The sequence below is a fragment of the Vigna umbellata genome, chromosome 1, assembly GCF_029865625.1.
Source record: "Vigna umbellata cultivar VRB3 chromosome 1, Vumbellata_1.0, whole genome shotgun sequence".
Lineage (NCBI taxonomy): Eukaryota > Viridiplantae > Streptophyta > Magnoliopsida > Fabales > Fabaceae > Vigna > Vigna umbellata.
Window position 1 is genome coordinate 94,463,628 of NC_142165.1, and position 14,514 is coordinate 94,478,141.

The 14,514-nt window shown below is 41.8% G+C and overlaps 1 protein-coding gene across 1 annotated transcript; it reads right to left on the minus strand.

Annotated features, from left to right (window-relative positions):
- Window positions 1–6,225: 6,225 nt before the first annotated feature.
- On the minus strand, window positions 6,226–13,055 carry LOC148206864 (uncharacterized). The gene is made up of 4 exons (XM_088109003.1): window positions 13,011–13,055; window positions 11,856–12,938; window positions 9,927–11,753; window positions 6,226–9,621 (listed from the first exon to the last, which is right to left on the minus strand). The coding sequence occupies exons 1-4, from the start codon at window positions 13,053–13,055 to the stop codon at window positions 6,226–6,228; spliced, it is 6,351 nt and encodes a 2,116-aa protein (XP_087965129.1).
- Between the last annotated feature and the right edge of the window lie 1,459 nt (window positions 13,056–14,514).

The window sequence follows — 14,514 nt, forward strand, 5'->3', positions numbered from 1 at the left end:
TTTATGTTTTTAATATTTTCGAGAAAAAGAAGGTAATGAGTACTAGGCCGACGCGAACGGTCGCACGAGTACTCATACCTTTAAAATGATATTTAAATATTTTTAATTATTTTTGAAAAGAGAGATAACGATATTAAGCACTAGGCCGATGCGAGCGATCACACGAGCACTCATACCGTTATCTACTTATTTAGAAAAACTTGAGAGTATTGAGTGCTAGGCTGATGCGGACGATCGCACGAGCACTCATACCGTTATTTACTATTACATAAATAAGAGAGAAAGGTATCGAACACTAGGACGATGCGAGCGATCACACGAGTGTTCAACCTTTAAAACATATTTTTGTAAATTTTACTTAAGAAAAGAAGAAAAGGTTTTTAGCACAAGGACGACGCGAGCGGTCACACGTGTGCTTAAACCTTTGAAACATATTTTTTGAAATTTATTTAAGGAGAAGAGAAGGTTTTTAGCACAAGGACGACGCGAGCGGTCACACGTGTGCTTAAACCTTTAAAACATATTTTTTGAAATTTATTTAAGGAGAAGAGAAGGTTTTTAGCACAAGGACGACGCGAGCGGTCACACGTGTGCTTAAACCTTTAAAACATATTTTTTGAAATTTATTTAAGGAGAAGAGAAGGTTTTTAGCACAAGGACGACGCGAGCGGTCACACGTGTGCTTAAACCTTTAAAACATATTTTTGAAATTTCTTTTTATTTAAACTATCAATATTGTATTATTAAATATATATTTTAGGATAAGTAAATGTCTAAAATAAATAAATAGAACAAAATAAAATAAGACAATAAAGAAAAAATAAATAAACAAAAGAAAATTGAGAGGCTGAACGGACGCTGGGAAGAGATTCAGAATAACGAGCGTTCGTTAGGTAAAGAACGAACGTTCGTTGGGGAAGAGGACGAACGTCCATTGGGGAACATAACGGACGGACGTTTAGAAATGTGACCGAATGACGAGCGTTCGTCAAGAGATATGACGAACGGACGTGGAGAACGAAGACTCAATAACGAACGCTCGTTGAAGGCATGACGAACGGACGTTGAGAAATTGAAGCTGAGTAACGAGCGTTCATTGGTTCGGAAACGAACGCTCGTTCGAGTGCTCTTCAGGGAGAAAATTTGAACGAACGGTCAAAAAGCTTAAGGATAACGAGCGTTCGCTCATTGGGATAACTAGCACTCGTTGGTGAGAAGGTTTGAACGAACGGTCAAAAAGCTTAAGGATAACGAGCGTTCGCTCGTTTGGATAACGAGCGCTCGTTGGTGAGAGTGCTGAACGAACGGTCAAAAAGGCGAGCGTTCGCTCGTTTGGATAATGAGCGTTCGCTCTTTTGGATAACGAGCGCTCGTTGGTGAGAGTGCTGAACGAACGGTCAAAAAAGCTTAAGGACAACGAACGTTCGCTCGTTTGATGAGAATGTTGAACGAACGGTCAAAAAGGCGAGCGTTCGCTCGTTTGGATAATGAGCGTTCGTTCGTTTGGAATGGTTAACGAACGGTCAAAAAGGCTTAAGGACAACGAGCGTTCGCTCGTTTGATGAGAATGTTGAACGAACGGTCAAAAAAGCGAGCGTTCGCTCGTTTGGATAATGAGCGTTCGCTCTTTTGGATAACGAGCGCTCGTTGGTGAGAGTGCTGAACGAACGGTCAAAAAAGCTTAAGGACAACGAACGTTCGCTCGTTTGATGAGAATGTTGAACGAACGGTCAAAAAGGCGAGCGTTCGCTCGTTTGGATAATGAGCGTTCGTTCGTTTGGAATGGTTAACGAACGGTCAAAAAGGCTCAAGGTTAACGAGCGCTCCCTCGTTTAGATAACGAGCGTTCGCTTGTTTAGATAACGAGCGCTCGTTCATTTGGAATGTTGAACGAACGGTCAAAAAAAGGCTGAATGTTCCCGGACGTACGTTCATTTCTGGGCCTGGCCCAGTCCAATGCTTCTGACCTAGAATTTCCTAGGGGTTCAGAGATTCATCCTCATTCTCACTCCTTCAAGCCGATTTGCACCTTCTCCAGAGATTCAAGGTTTCTTGTTCAATCACCACAACTGATCACCACCTCTGCCATGGCCGACCACCGTCACCTCAAACAGAACGCGCCTTGGCTTCACCGGCGACCCCTTCGCACCACCAGAACCACCGTCAGCCAAGACACCATCGTTTCCACTTCTCTCTCTTCAAAAACCAGCGATTCTCAGGGATGGTTTTCCTCCGTCTTCATCTCCGATCCGCTCGTGCCATCCTCATCCATCAACATCCACTTCACCATTGCTAAAACCTCCACGACGAGCATGCACTGTCACGATGATGTCCCTCCCCATGCCTATACTCATCCACCTCCTCGGCCACCTCCACGGCCACCAAATTCCTTCTCAACAGCTCCAGGCCGCCGGGACTCAATACCCTCGCGCCACTGCTTCCTTGCTCTTGTCTGCACTCTCCGATACCGGCAACCCAGGGAGGGGTTCGTCTCCGCCAGTTCAAACATACGAGCTGCCTCTTCTTCGTCGAGCTCTCCGCCTTTCACCGCTGAGACCATCATCGGCCATCGCTCCAGTTCATCTCTTCATTCTTGGATTGTGCGATGGGTTTTGGATTTTGATTTGTTGAGATTGGCCGTGAGCATGGGAGTTATAGCAGAGAGAGGAAATATGGTGTAACAGAGAATGAAAAGAAGGGGAGGTTGGTGATGAGGGAACCCAGGATATTCAGAGGAAAAACGTTCATGATGGAAGAAGTAGCAGAAGCAGTTATGCAGTAAGCACACGATGAGTCTGGATGCATAGAGACTTACCTGCTACTACGTTTGCTGCTGTCGTCCACTGCGTAGCCGGTGACCTCTTCACGCTCTTCTCCTTCTCTGCCGGTGCTGGTGCCAATGATAACTCTGGATGATGATTCCAGAAAATCCTCCTTCCCTGCGTGCCCTTCCTCCCTTCTTCTCTCTCTCTGATCCACCCAAAATCCAATTCTCCTCCTGCCAAATCTTCGCAAATATTCCCCTAACCACCTTGTCCCCTCCTCTCCGAAATATTGGAAAAATTCTCCTTAACCACCTTGTCCCCCCTGCTGAGACACCCTCCTTCACGCGCCCTTTTCCACGTTTTCTATTTGTTTCAATTTCATTTTATTATTTTTTTTTTTTTTTTTTTTTTTTATTTTCAGTTTTAATTTTATTTTTCAATTTTTTAATTATTTTGATTAATTAACTCTATTAAAACAAATTGAAGATAAGAAAAATAGAAATTGAATTAAAAGCAAAAATCTAAATACATAAAAAATAGAATAGAACAAAAAGGTAAAATAAAATAAAAATAAAAAAACCCAATAAAAACACACATTTTTTTTTCAACCCGGACAAAATTGAGTGTTGACAGCTGCCCCTCTTTACTTAGATATTACTAAATAATATGAAAATTTAATCTTTTCTTATTATTTAAGTAAAGCTAAGTAAAGATAAAAACACTAATTTTGTCCGGGTTTCAATCATGAAAGAAAACAAACAAAATGGTTCAAGTCCCGATGCCAAACGACCAATGTCAAGTAAAGTATCGGTAACAAACTAAAACCTGGATTTGACCATTGCCTCGCAGAGGGCCAAACTCACAGAACAGAAATTTAAATCCGACCATTGCCATGCAGAGGGCCGATAACATAAAACTAAAACCTGGATTTGACCATTGCCTCGCAGAGGGCCAAACTCACAGAACAGAAATTTAAATCTGACCATTGCCATGCAGAGGGTCGATAACAGAAAATTAAAACCTGGATTTGACCATTGCCTCGCAGAGGGCCAAACTCACAGAACAGAAATTTAAATCCGACCATTGCCATGCAGAGGGTCGATAACAGAAAATTAAAACCTGGATTTGACCATTGCCTCGCAGAGGGCCAAACTCACAGAACAGAAATTTAAATCCGACCATTGCCATGCAGAGGGTCGATAACAGAAAACTAAAACCTGGATTTGACCATTGCCTCGCAGAGGGCCAAACTCACAGAACGGAAATTTAAATCCGACCATTGCCATGCAGAGGGTCGATAACAGAAAATTAAAACCTGGATTTGACCATTGCCTCGCAGAGGGCCAAACTCACAGAACAGAAATTTAAATCCGACCATTGCCATGCAGAGGGTCGATAACAGAAAACTAAAACCTGGATTTGACCATTGCCTCGCAGAGGGCCAAACTCACAGAACGGAAATTTAAATCCGACCATTGCCATGCAGAGGGTCGATAACAGAAAATTAAAACCTGGATTTGACCATTGCCTCGCAGAGGGCCAAACTCACAGAACGGAAATTTAAATCCGACCATTGCCATGCAGAGGGTCGATAACAGAAAATTAAAACCTGGATTTGACCATTGCCTCGCAGAGGGCCAAACTCACAGAACAGAAATTTAAATCTGACCATTGCCATGCAGAGGGTCGATAACAGAAAATTAAAACCTTGATTTGTAACTTTGAAAAGTTGATAAATGCCGAGTAAAACATGAAGATTTTGCAAACAATTTTCCTCGCTTCCTCTAAGATGATGTTATGTCATGATGATGCATGGATGCATGGACACATGAGACCTTCATTTTGGTCTTTTCTTTTAATCTCGTTTTTCATCATTTTTTTTTTTTTTTTTTTTTTTTTTTTGAAAATTCCATGCTTGGAATCCATTGTTAATATTGTCATCAAACACAATGTACGTTCAAAACGCATTCCTAAAATCAACGTTGATAGGTATAGAACCCTTTGATGAGCAGGAAGAAAGTGTAACCCTGAGTTAAAATTCTTTTTATCGCTTTTTGCAATCCAAATTAATTTGAACCCTGTAGAATGTGGATGAATGGCTATGCAAAACAAATGAATAATGATTAACGTATGTGTGTCCCTCCTTTGGGGAAAAGTGCTATTAACATGTTGTGCTCCCATACTGCCCCAATTTTGCACAATGGAAAAGTGAAAAGATTTGGGTATGAAGGAGTCCCCCAAATTGGATGATCTTCGATTGACAGGGAGACCTCTTTTTTCTTTTTTTTTTTTCTTTTTTTTTTTTTTTTTTTTTTTTAAATAACACTGAATTGTGTCGTTCACCACATCATTTTGTTTCAAAGTTAAATTCGTGAGAAAGATTAGGACCAACAGTCTTCAGTCAGCGTGGACTTTTATGGGCTTGTACCGTGGTTAAAGGTCAAAGGGTTTTGAAAGAAAGGATAACAAAGGCCCAAATAAGTGTTTGATGGTTAAAGTCTTTAAACACGAATCATTTGCAAGGTGCCCAGTCAATTGTCCTTAGGGATTTGAATTTCAAGCATATTTATTGTTGTTTTTTCTTTCTTTCCCTTTGGATCATTCTTTTCGTTGCCCATGTTGTGGTCTTTTATGATATTTCCCCTTTCATTCATTTTTTCTCAATTTTGGATGCTTGTGATGTACCCTTTCAAATTGACGTCGACATGCTAATGATTCTTGTCTAGGGTGATGAAAACAATTATGAATTTTGGCTCAAAAGGGGTGCAATTGGATGAACTGTTTTTTGACGATTGGATAACGAAAAACGGCCACACGTCACTCCGAATCTTGTTTGTCTGACTTTCTCTTGAATTTAAACCTGAAACTAAACTATGTAGTGCTTGACACATCAATTTCATTTTTTTTTTTTTTTTTTTATCTCCCTAATCAATGGATTATCGGTGGTATGTAACATGATGAAAACTGCCCCAATATTAGGCATATGGCGAAATCCTTCGTCTTGTGAGAAACGAAAAAGTTAGGGTTCAAGTAATGTGAATGCAGATGCTTTATCAAGAAAAGAACACCGGTTACACCCAAAACCTTGAATCAGGGAAGTATTCACCAACGGTATTTTTCAAAACTGTTTTCGAAAATACTATGTCTTTGACAACTTTATTAACAACAAACTCAACATGTAACCCCTTTTTTTTCGTTTTTCCTTTCCGACATCCTCCAGGACCGAGCTCGCCAACCTGATATACCTGTGATGCTTTTATCAACACGCGTTTACTTATTTTCATTTTCATTTTCACTTAACTACTTAACAGCTCAGCGTGACATGCAATATTTCAGATGGAATGCAAACCAAAATATGAATGAACTACGCGAATTTCATTTATTAAAGAAAACATAGAGTACAATAATCTTTAACGATAATATCAACATCCCCTTAATAGCAACGACTATCACGGAATCATCATGCGTAAAACTTTTTTACTGCATCAGAATTAACTGGCAATGGTAACTCCTCTCCGTCCATTCTTGTGAGAATTAGTGCCCCACCAGAAAATGCTTTCTTCACTACAAATGGCCCTTCATAATTTGGAGTCCATTTGCCTCTATGATCCTTTTGTATAGGTAGGATCTTCTTCAACACCAGCTCACCTTCATGAAATTCTCTTGGATGTACCTTTTTGTCAAATGCCTTCTTCATTCTTCTTTGATACAATTGTCCATGGCATACTGCTGTTAGTCTCTTTTCATCAATGAGATTGAGCTGGTCGAAACGAGCTTGAACCCACTCCGCCTCTTCTAATTGGGTTTCCATTAAAACTCGTAAGGACGGAATTTCCACTTCAAACGGAAGTACTGCCTCCATTCCATATACAAGCGAGAAAGGCGTTGCCCCAGTCGATGTTCGTACCGAAGTGCGATAACCATGTAAAGCAAAAGGAAGCATTTCATGCCAATCCTTATACGTGACCACCATTTTCTGCACAATCTTCTTGATATTTTTGTTAGCAGCCTCTACTGCTCCATTCATCTTTGGACGATAAGGAGAAGAATTAAGATGATGAATTTTGAACTCCTCACATAACTCTGTCATCATCTGGTTGTTCAAGTTAGTGGCATTATCAGTGATGATCCTGTTAGGGAGTCCGTATCTGCAAATCAACTCCCTTTTTATGAACTTGGTCACTACCTTTCTAGTCACATTAGCATAAGAAGCAGCCTCAACCCACTTGGTGAAGTAGTCGATTGCGACTAATATGAAACGGTGTCCATTTGACGCCTTTGGCTCTATAGCTCCGATGACATCTATTCCCCACATCGAAAAGGGCCATGGTGCAGACAACACGTTCAAGGTCGTGGGTGGAACATTGATATTACTTGCGTATACCTGGCATTTCTCACACTTTCTCACATGTGTACAGCAATCATTTTCCATAGTCAACCAAAAATACCCCGCTCTCAGTATCTTCCTGGCCATTGAGTGCCCATTCATGTGCGTGCCAAATGTACCCTCGTGTACTTCTTTTAGTATCAGGTCGGCTTCTTTTGCATCTACGCATCTAAGGAGAACCATGTCATGATTCCTCTTATATAGAATATCCCCACTCAAAATGAAACTGCCAACCAACCTCCTTAACGCCCTTTTGTCGTTTTCTGATGCCTTCTCTGGATATTCTCGGGTCCTAAGATAATGCTTGATATCAAAGTACCAAGGTTTACCATCTACCTCCTCTTCGATGAAATGACAATACACTGGCTTTGCATGACTCTTCATTTCAATCATTGGCAATTCTGCATCTTGATCAACTTCAAACATCGATGACAAGGTAGCCAATGCGTCTGCTAATTGATTATCTTCTCTCGGTATATGATTAAACGTGATGGAATCGAAATACTCAATTAATCCCCTGATGTAAGCTTGGTATGGAATTAATTTAGTATCCCTAGTCTCCCATTCTCCCTTCAATTGATGGATGACCAAAGCTGAATCTCCATATACATCTAGAATTTTTGCTTTAGACTCTATAGCTGCTCGAATTCCCATGGCACAGGCTTCATATTCTGCGATATTATTCGTGCAATTAAAACACAACCTTGCCGTCATTGGAATGTATTGATTCTTAGGAGAGATAAGCACTGCCCCTATTCCATGCCCCATTACATTCGAGGCCCCATCGAATAATACCGTCCAGGCTTTTTCATTTTTGTCCTCTTTATTCTCAGCAAATAAAGCCATGATATCTTCATCAGGAAATTCAGGTTGCATTGGCTGATAATCATTAATGGGCTGATGGGCTAAATATTCCGCTAAAGCGCTACCCTTGATAGATTTCTGAGTAACATATACAATGTCATACTCCGATAGTAGCATCTGCCATCGAGCTATCCTTCCAGTGAGAGCAGGCTTTTCAAAAATATACTTGATAGGATCCATCTTGGATATCAACCAAGTAGAATGGCTCAACATGTATTGCCTTAGGCGATGAGTAGCCCACGCCAGTGCACAACAAGTTCGTTCTAACGATGAATATCGTTGTTCGCAATCTGTGAATCTCTTGCTCAAGTAATATATAGCATGCTCTCTTTTTCCATCTTCATCATGCTGACCCAATACACAACCCATTGAATTATCCAATACGGTCAAATACAAAATGAGCGGTCTTCCTGGCATAGGTGGACGCAATACAGGAGGGTCTTGCAGGTATTGTTTGACCTTTTCAAAAGCAACTTGACAATCTTCATTCCAGACTACGGCCTGGTTTTTCCGTAGTAACTTGAACATTGGTTCACAAGTATCAGTTAATTGGGAGATGAACCTAGCAATGTAGTTCAATCTTCCCAAAAAACCTCGAACCTCTTTTTCTGTTCTGGGCGCAGGCATTTCCGTTATCGCTCTTACTTTGTCCGGATCAACTTCTATCCCTCTTTGGCTGACAATAAAGCCCAACAATTTTCCAGACTTTACTCCAAACGTGCATTTGGCAGGATTTAATCTGAGTTTGTACTTTCTCAGTCTCTCAAATAATTTCCTTAAATTGGAAATATGCTCCTCTTCTGATTCCGACTTTGCAATCATGTCATCCACATAAACTTCAATTTCCTTATGCATCATATCATGAAAGAGTGTCACCATTGCCCTTTGGTATGTTGCCCCAGCATTCTTGAGTCCGAAAGACATCACCTTATAGCAGAATGTTCCCCATAACGTGATAAAGGTCGTTTTTTCCATATCTTCCGGTGCCATTTTAATTTGATTATATCCCGAGAATCCATCCATGAACGAAAACAACGAAAATTTGGCCGTATTATCAACCAGAGTATCGATATGTGGTAACGGGAAATTATCTTTCGGACTTGCACGATTTAAATCACGATAGTCAACACACATTCGAACCTTCTCATCCTTCTTAGGCACTGGTACAACATTCGCTACCCATTGTGGGTATCTTGCCACAGCCAAAAATCCTGCGTCAAATTGCTTTTGGACCTCTTCTTTAATTTTTAGTGACATTTCCGGCTTCATTCTTCTTAGTTTTTGCTTGACTGGAGGGCATTCTGGTTTGAGTGGGAGCTTATGCTGCACAATATCGGTATCCAGACCCGGCATGTCATTGTAAGACCACGCGAATACATCTTTAAACTCCTTCAACAGGACACGCAATCTTTCCCTCACCTCCGTTTTCATACTAGTACCGATTTTCACCTCCTTTATCTCATCCTTCTCTCCCAAGTTAAGTATTTCAATCTCCTCCTGATGGGGTTTTATCTCCTTAGACTCTTGTTCCACTAATCTCAATAATTCCGGAGAGGGTTCCACATCATCTTCGAAATCATCTTCCGTATTATTGATAGGGTGCTCAAAATTAGGAACATTGATATCATTATTTTCAAAACAATCATTGTCACATCTGCATCATTTAAATTTATGAAAAAGTATAAATAAATGAGATAAACAAAGAAAAATGCCAAATGATGATGAAATGCAGCTTTATTATCACGCTGAGTGAAAAGTAAAAAGAATCAATCCGCAAAACTTTAGTTCTAAAGCCCCAATCGAAACTATGAGCTTAATTAAAACTATTACATTTTGTTCACATTAAGCATCACAGGTAAATCCAGTGTTTCCCAATTGTTGAGTTGAGTATCAGGGGAGCAAGCCCACACAAAGCTCGAACTTTGAGGCCTTTCTTCATCCTCCACGGCTGCTATCTGGCCAATGTTGATCCACCCAGCACTGCGGAAGCTTTCCTTGATGTCAACAATGTGAATTTTGCTCTCTCTGGGCCCTCGTCTTTCTGCACGGGCCAAACTGCGCTCTTTTCTTTCTTCAATCACCCTTTTCCTGTCTTCCTTGGTAGGTTTGTACCCCAAGCCATATCTGTTCTTATTTTCAACGATTTCTAGAGGGAATGCTCGCCCCTGCCGATATTTGCCCAAACCTTCCCCATATACATAGCCCTCTTTTATCATAATCTTAGCCATCATAATAGAAGCACATGATAAACGAGGATTTACTGGAAACTGTTCCACACAAGCATTTCCCACAATCTCCAACGATTGAAAGGCTATCTCGAGAGCTTCTTCAGCCGCTTCGATGTATCGTGTGGATGATGGCCCACTCACAAGAAGATCCTCTTCTCCTGATACTATCACTAGTTTATCTCCCATCACATACTTCAACTTCTGGTGTAATGAAGAAGGCACAACTCCAGCCGAATGGATCCATGGGCGTCCCAACAAACAACTGTAAGCTGGCAGGATATCCATAACCTGGAATGTTATTTGAAAAACACAAGGGCCAACTTGTATTGGCAATTCCACCTCTCCCATCACTTCTCGTTTGCTACCATCAAACGCTCTCACAATCATTGAACTCGGCCTCATATGCATTCCTTCGCAAGGTAGCTTTTCCAGAGTTGCTTTCGGCATGACATTCAAGGAGGACCCATTGTCCACTAAAACACGCGCTATAACATGATCCAAGCATTTCACAGAGACGTGAAGAGCCTTGTTATGCCCTCTTCCTTCAGCAGGTATCTCTTCATCCGTAAAGGTGAGATAATTATTAGCAACAATATTGCCAACAATACCTTCGAATTTATTCAACGAAATACCTTGCTCCACATGAGCCTCACTGAGTATCTTCATTAGCAACTTTCTGTGTGATGCCGAATGCATGAGCAAATCTAACAAGGATATGCGAGCAGGCATACGGTTTAACTGTTCCACCACCTTATATTCGCTTTGTTGTATGAATTTTAAAAATTCAATAGCCTCCTCTTCAGAAACCTCTCTCTTCTCTTCCTTGTCGGGGATTTCCTCTGTCTGTGCCCCCTTCCCCTTTAAGAATTCTTTTGCTTTCGCGGCTATCGTTGCTTCATTATCATTAACCCTTTCTCGTGCCAACTCAGGTGATGTGAAAATTCGACCACTCCTAGTCATTCCCCCTATCCCTGATATGTTTTTGACGACAGGATCAACGCTTTGCGTTTCGCCTGACGCATACGTCCCATATCTCCATGGGACGGCCTTTTCGTTCTTGTAAGGAAAAGGGGCTGGTACATGGATAACCACAGGCGACCTTCCTTGAGTTGGTGGGATAGAAGTAGTCTTAGTGAAACGAATCACCAATGGTTCTGGTACAATCATGCCGGATTCATCACCAGTTTGTGCAAATACATCACCCTCTTCCCTCTTGTAGCATACCTGCATCAGACCACGATCTAGCAGGTCTTGCAGAATTTCTTCAAATTCAACACACTCCTCAATAGAGTGCTCAGCCTCTGGGTGGAGCGCGCATGCCATACTCTCATCATAATCACCCTTCAAGATACCCACTTTCAGCAACGCCTCCAAGATAAACCTCCTGGAGCTCCTGATTTCTTTCACATTTCTCACCAGCTCATGCTCTTTCTCTTCGACAGCATTCGTCGAAGTACTTCCATGCCCAGATAAAGGATTGGACTCGACACTAGGCTTATCCTCTTGGAACTTTAACCACCCAGAATCAATTAGAGTCTGCACTTTATGCTTGAAAGCCAGACACCTCTCAGTGGAATGACCAGCGGCCCCTCCATGATAACTACACTTTGCCTCTGCATCATAACCTCTTGGGTACGGAGGCTGCAAAGGCTTCAGGGGACAAACGACAACTAGCCCTTGTTTGATAAGCTGAGGCAATAATTCCGTATAAGTTGTAGGAATTGGAGTAAAATTAACATAATTTCTTTCCTGGTTCCTTCTTGGATAAGTATTGGGACCCACATTCATATTGGAACCTACATTTGCCCCTCCCCTCCAATTATTCGTCGGGATGTATTGTGGTTGATAGTACCCCGGTTGTTGTTGAGGCCTAATTTGATGACCAAATGACGCGTTAGCTGCATGTGGATGTTGACCCCAGTATGGTCGATAGTTATGGGTGGGAGCTTGACCTCTCCACACGGGGGTTGCAGATGTTGCATGCACATCTCCCTCCTTTCTTTTCCCTGAGTTGAAATTGGGTTTTTTGGAGTTTGCACCCGCCGACGAGCCATATGCAATCTTCCCATTCTTCAACCCGATCTCTATCCGCTCACCTATCACGATGATATCGGCAAAATTTGAAGATACATTTCCCACCATATGTTCATAGAATGGTGGTTGGAGCGTATTTACAAACATTGCCACCATTTCTCTATCGTACAAAGGTGGCTCAACTTGTGCAGCCAATTCCCTCCACCGCTGAGCATACTCCTTAAAAGTTTCGTTGTCTTTCTTCGACATGTTTTGCAACTGTAAACGATCTGGCGCAACATGTGTATTGTATATGTACTGCTTCACAAAAGCATCAGCCAAGTCTGCCCAACAACGAATTCGAGCCGGCTCCAAATGGGTATACCAATTTAACGCCACTCCAGCCAAACTATCTTGAAAAACATGGATGAGCAGCTGCTCATCATAAGCATATGCAGCCATCTTTCTGCAAAACATGGTCAAATGGCTCTTTGGGCATGTATTTCCCTTATACTTCTCAAAATCTGGTGCCTTGAACTTATGTGGTAATTTGACGCCAGGAACCAAACTCAATCTGGCAACATCTCCGAATCCATAACTTTCATACCCCTCAACAGCCCTCAATCTTGCCTCTAGGCTCTCCAGTTTATCCTTTGCCCCCTCAACATTACTAGTTACCCCCTGAAAAGAAGTATATGGCGCAGCCCTTGTAGAAAAGCCCTCTCCGGTAATCACAGGTGGCACCGGAGTTACTCGTATTCCATCAGACATGTTTGCATGCATTCCCTCGTTTACCATAGGTGCGGACATTATGACAGGTCCCTGAGTACTGATTGGCGGTAAGTTAGCAGTGGTAGGGAAAGAGAATGAAGTCTGCTCCCCTTCTGTGTATTCTCCCACAGGTGGGGTGTAACCTGGAGGTAATCCATACATTGGGAACGAAACAGATTGGCTCCCAGCATTGAACAACGGAGGGTAATATTGAGCACTTCCCTCGACTTGCGCAGGCGTCGCCCCTCCCATAGTCTTCAGGGCTTCGAGAGCCGCCAAAATCTGGGCCATTTGATCCTTCAACTGGTTGACATCAGCCTTAATAGATTCGTGTGACTGCTCCCAATTCTCCATGACCTTCGAATTAGCTCTGGTCCTGTACGGATGTCGTGGAAAACTTGCCGTTGTTCTTTCACTTGTACTGAGAATTATTTTTTATTAAATTATATTATATAAGGATGAAAAATGCAAAACGAAAACATGATGCATGCTAGTGATAAGTGGAAATCACAGGATAACAATGACAATACTGATGGAAAATTAACACAAGCCGATACCAAACAAACATCCCTTATCTTTCATTTAAAGGAAATTTGATCCATTACATAGTCTAAGGAACAAAACACATAATTCCGATGTACATCAAACCCGCGCCCGGGCAATGAAAGATTTCATCTCTCCCACCAACCATTTACAATGATTAATAAACAATTCTATTTCCGCTGGTGAGTTACAAAAATGAGTGCTTGCTTCAGCATTCGACACCATCCTGGGGATGTCTTCAATTGCCCCGTTTGCCAAAGCAGCCAACTGAGAGAATCTTTCCTTCCAGTGCTTTACAGCCATTTCTTGCTCGGCGATGTGCTCTTCCATTCGCTTTATCAAGGCCTGATGCCTTTCTTCAAAATCTATCGACCTCCATCGCTCCTCCTGTTCCTCGATATATTCCTCCATTTGTTTTATCAGAGTTCGATGCTCTTCCTCTGCTTCTGTTAGCTTCCAACGCTCCCTATTCATATCCGCCTCAAACGACATGGCCATCTCTTTCATCTCATGCCCCGCTTTTTCTATCTGAATCTGCGCTTCTCTTAATCTCTTTAGGGCTTCTCGTTTATCTCTTTTGGCTTCTTCGTAGAGGTGCTTCCACTCCTTTCCCTCTTCTAAAGCCACCTTCTTCTCATTTACCCTCATGGATAATTCCTTACTCGCAGCTGCCAGATCCTGTTTCACTCGAAATGTGTAATCCCTCTCAGCCTTCTGGCTTTTGACAAGGTTTTCATAAGCCCGCGACTTTTCTTCATTATCATTTTTCATATCCACAAGATCATTACGCGCCCTTTGTAATTCGTTTTCCAACCTAGCATTCCTAATTTTCAATTTCTCCATCTCAGCTTTTAGTTGTTGCAGCTCTTCACTTTCTGGAGCTTGGGATGGTCCTTCACTAGCTGATTGATCCTTGATCGGCTTGAAAGGCAGCTTGACTACT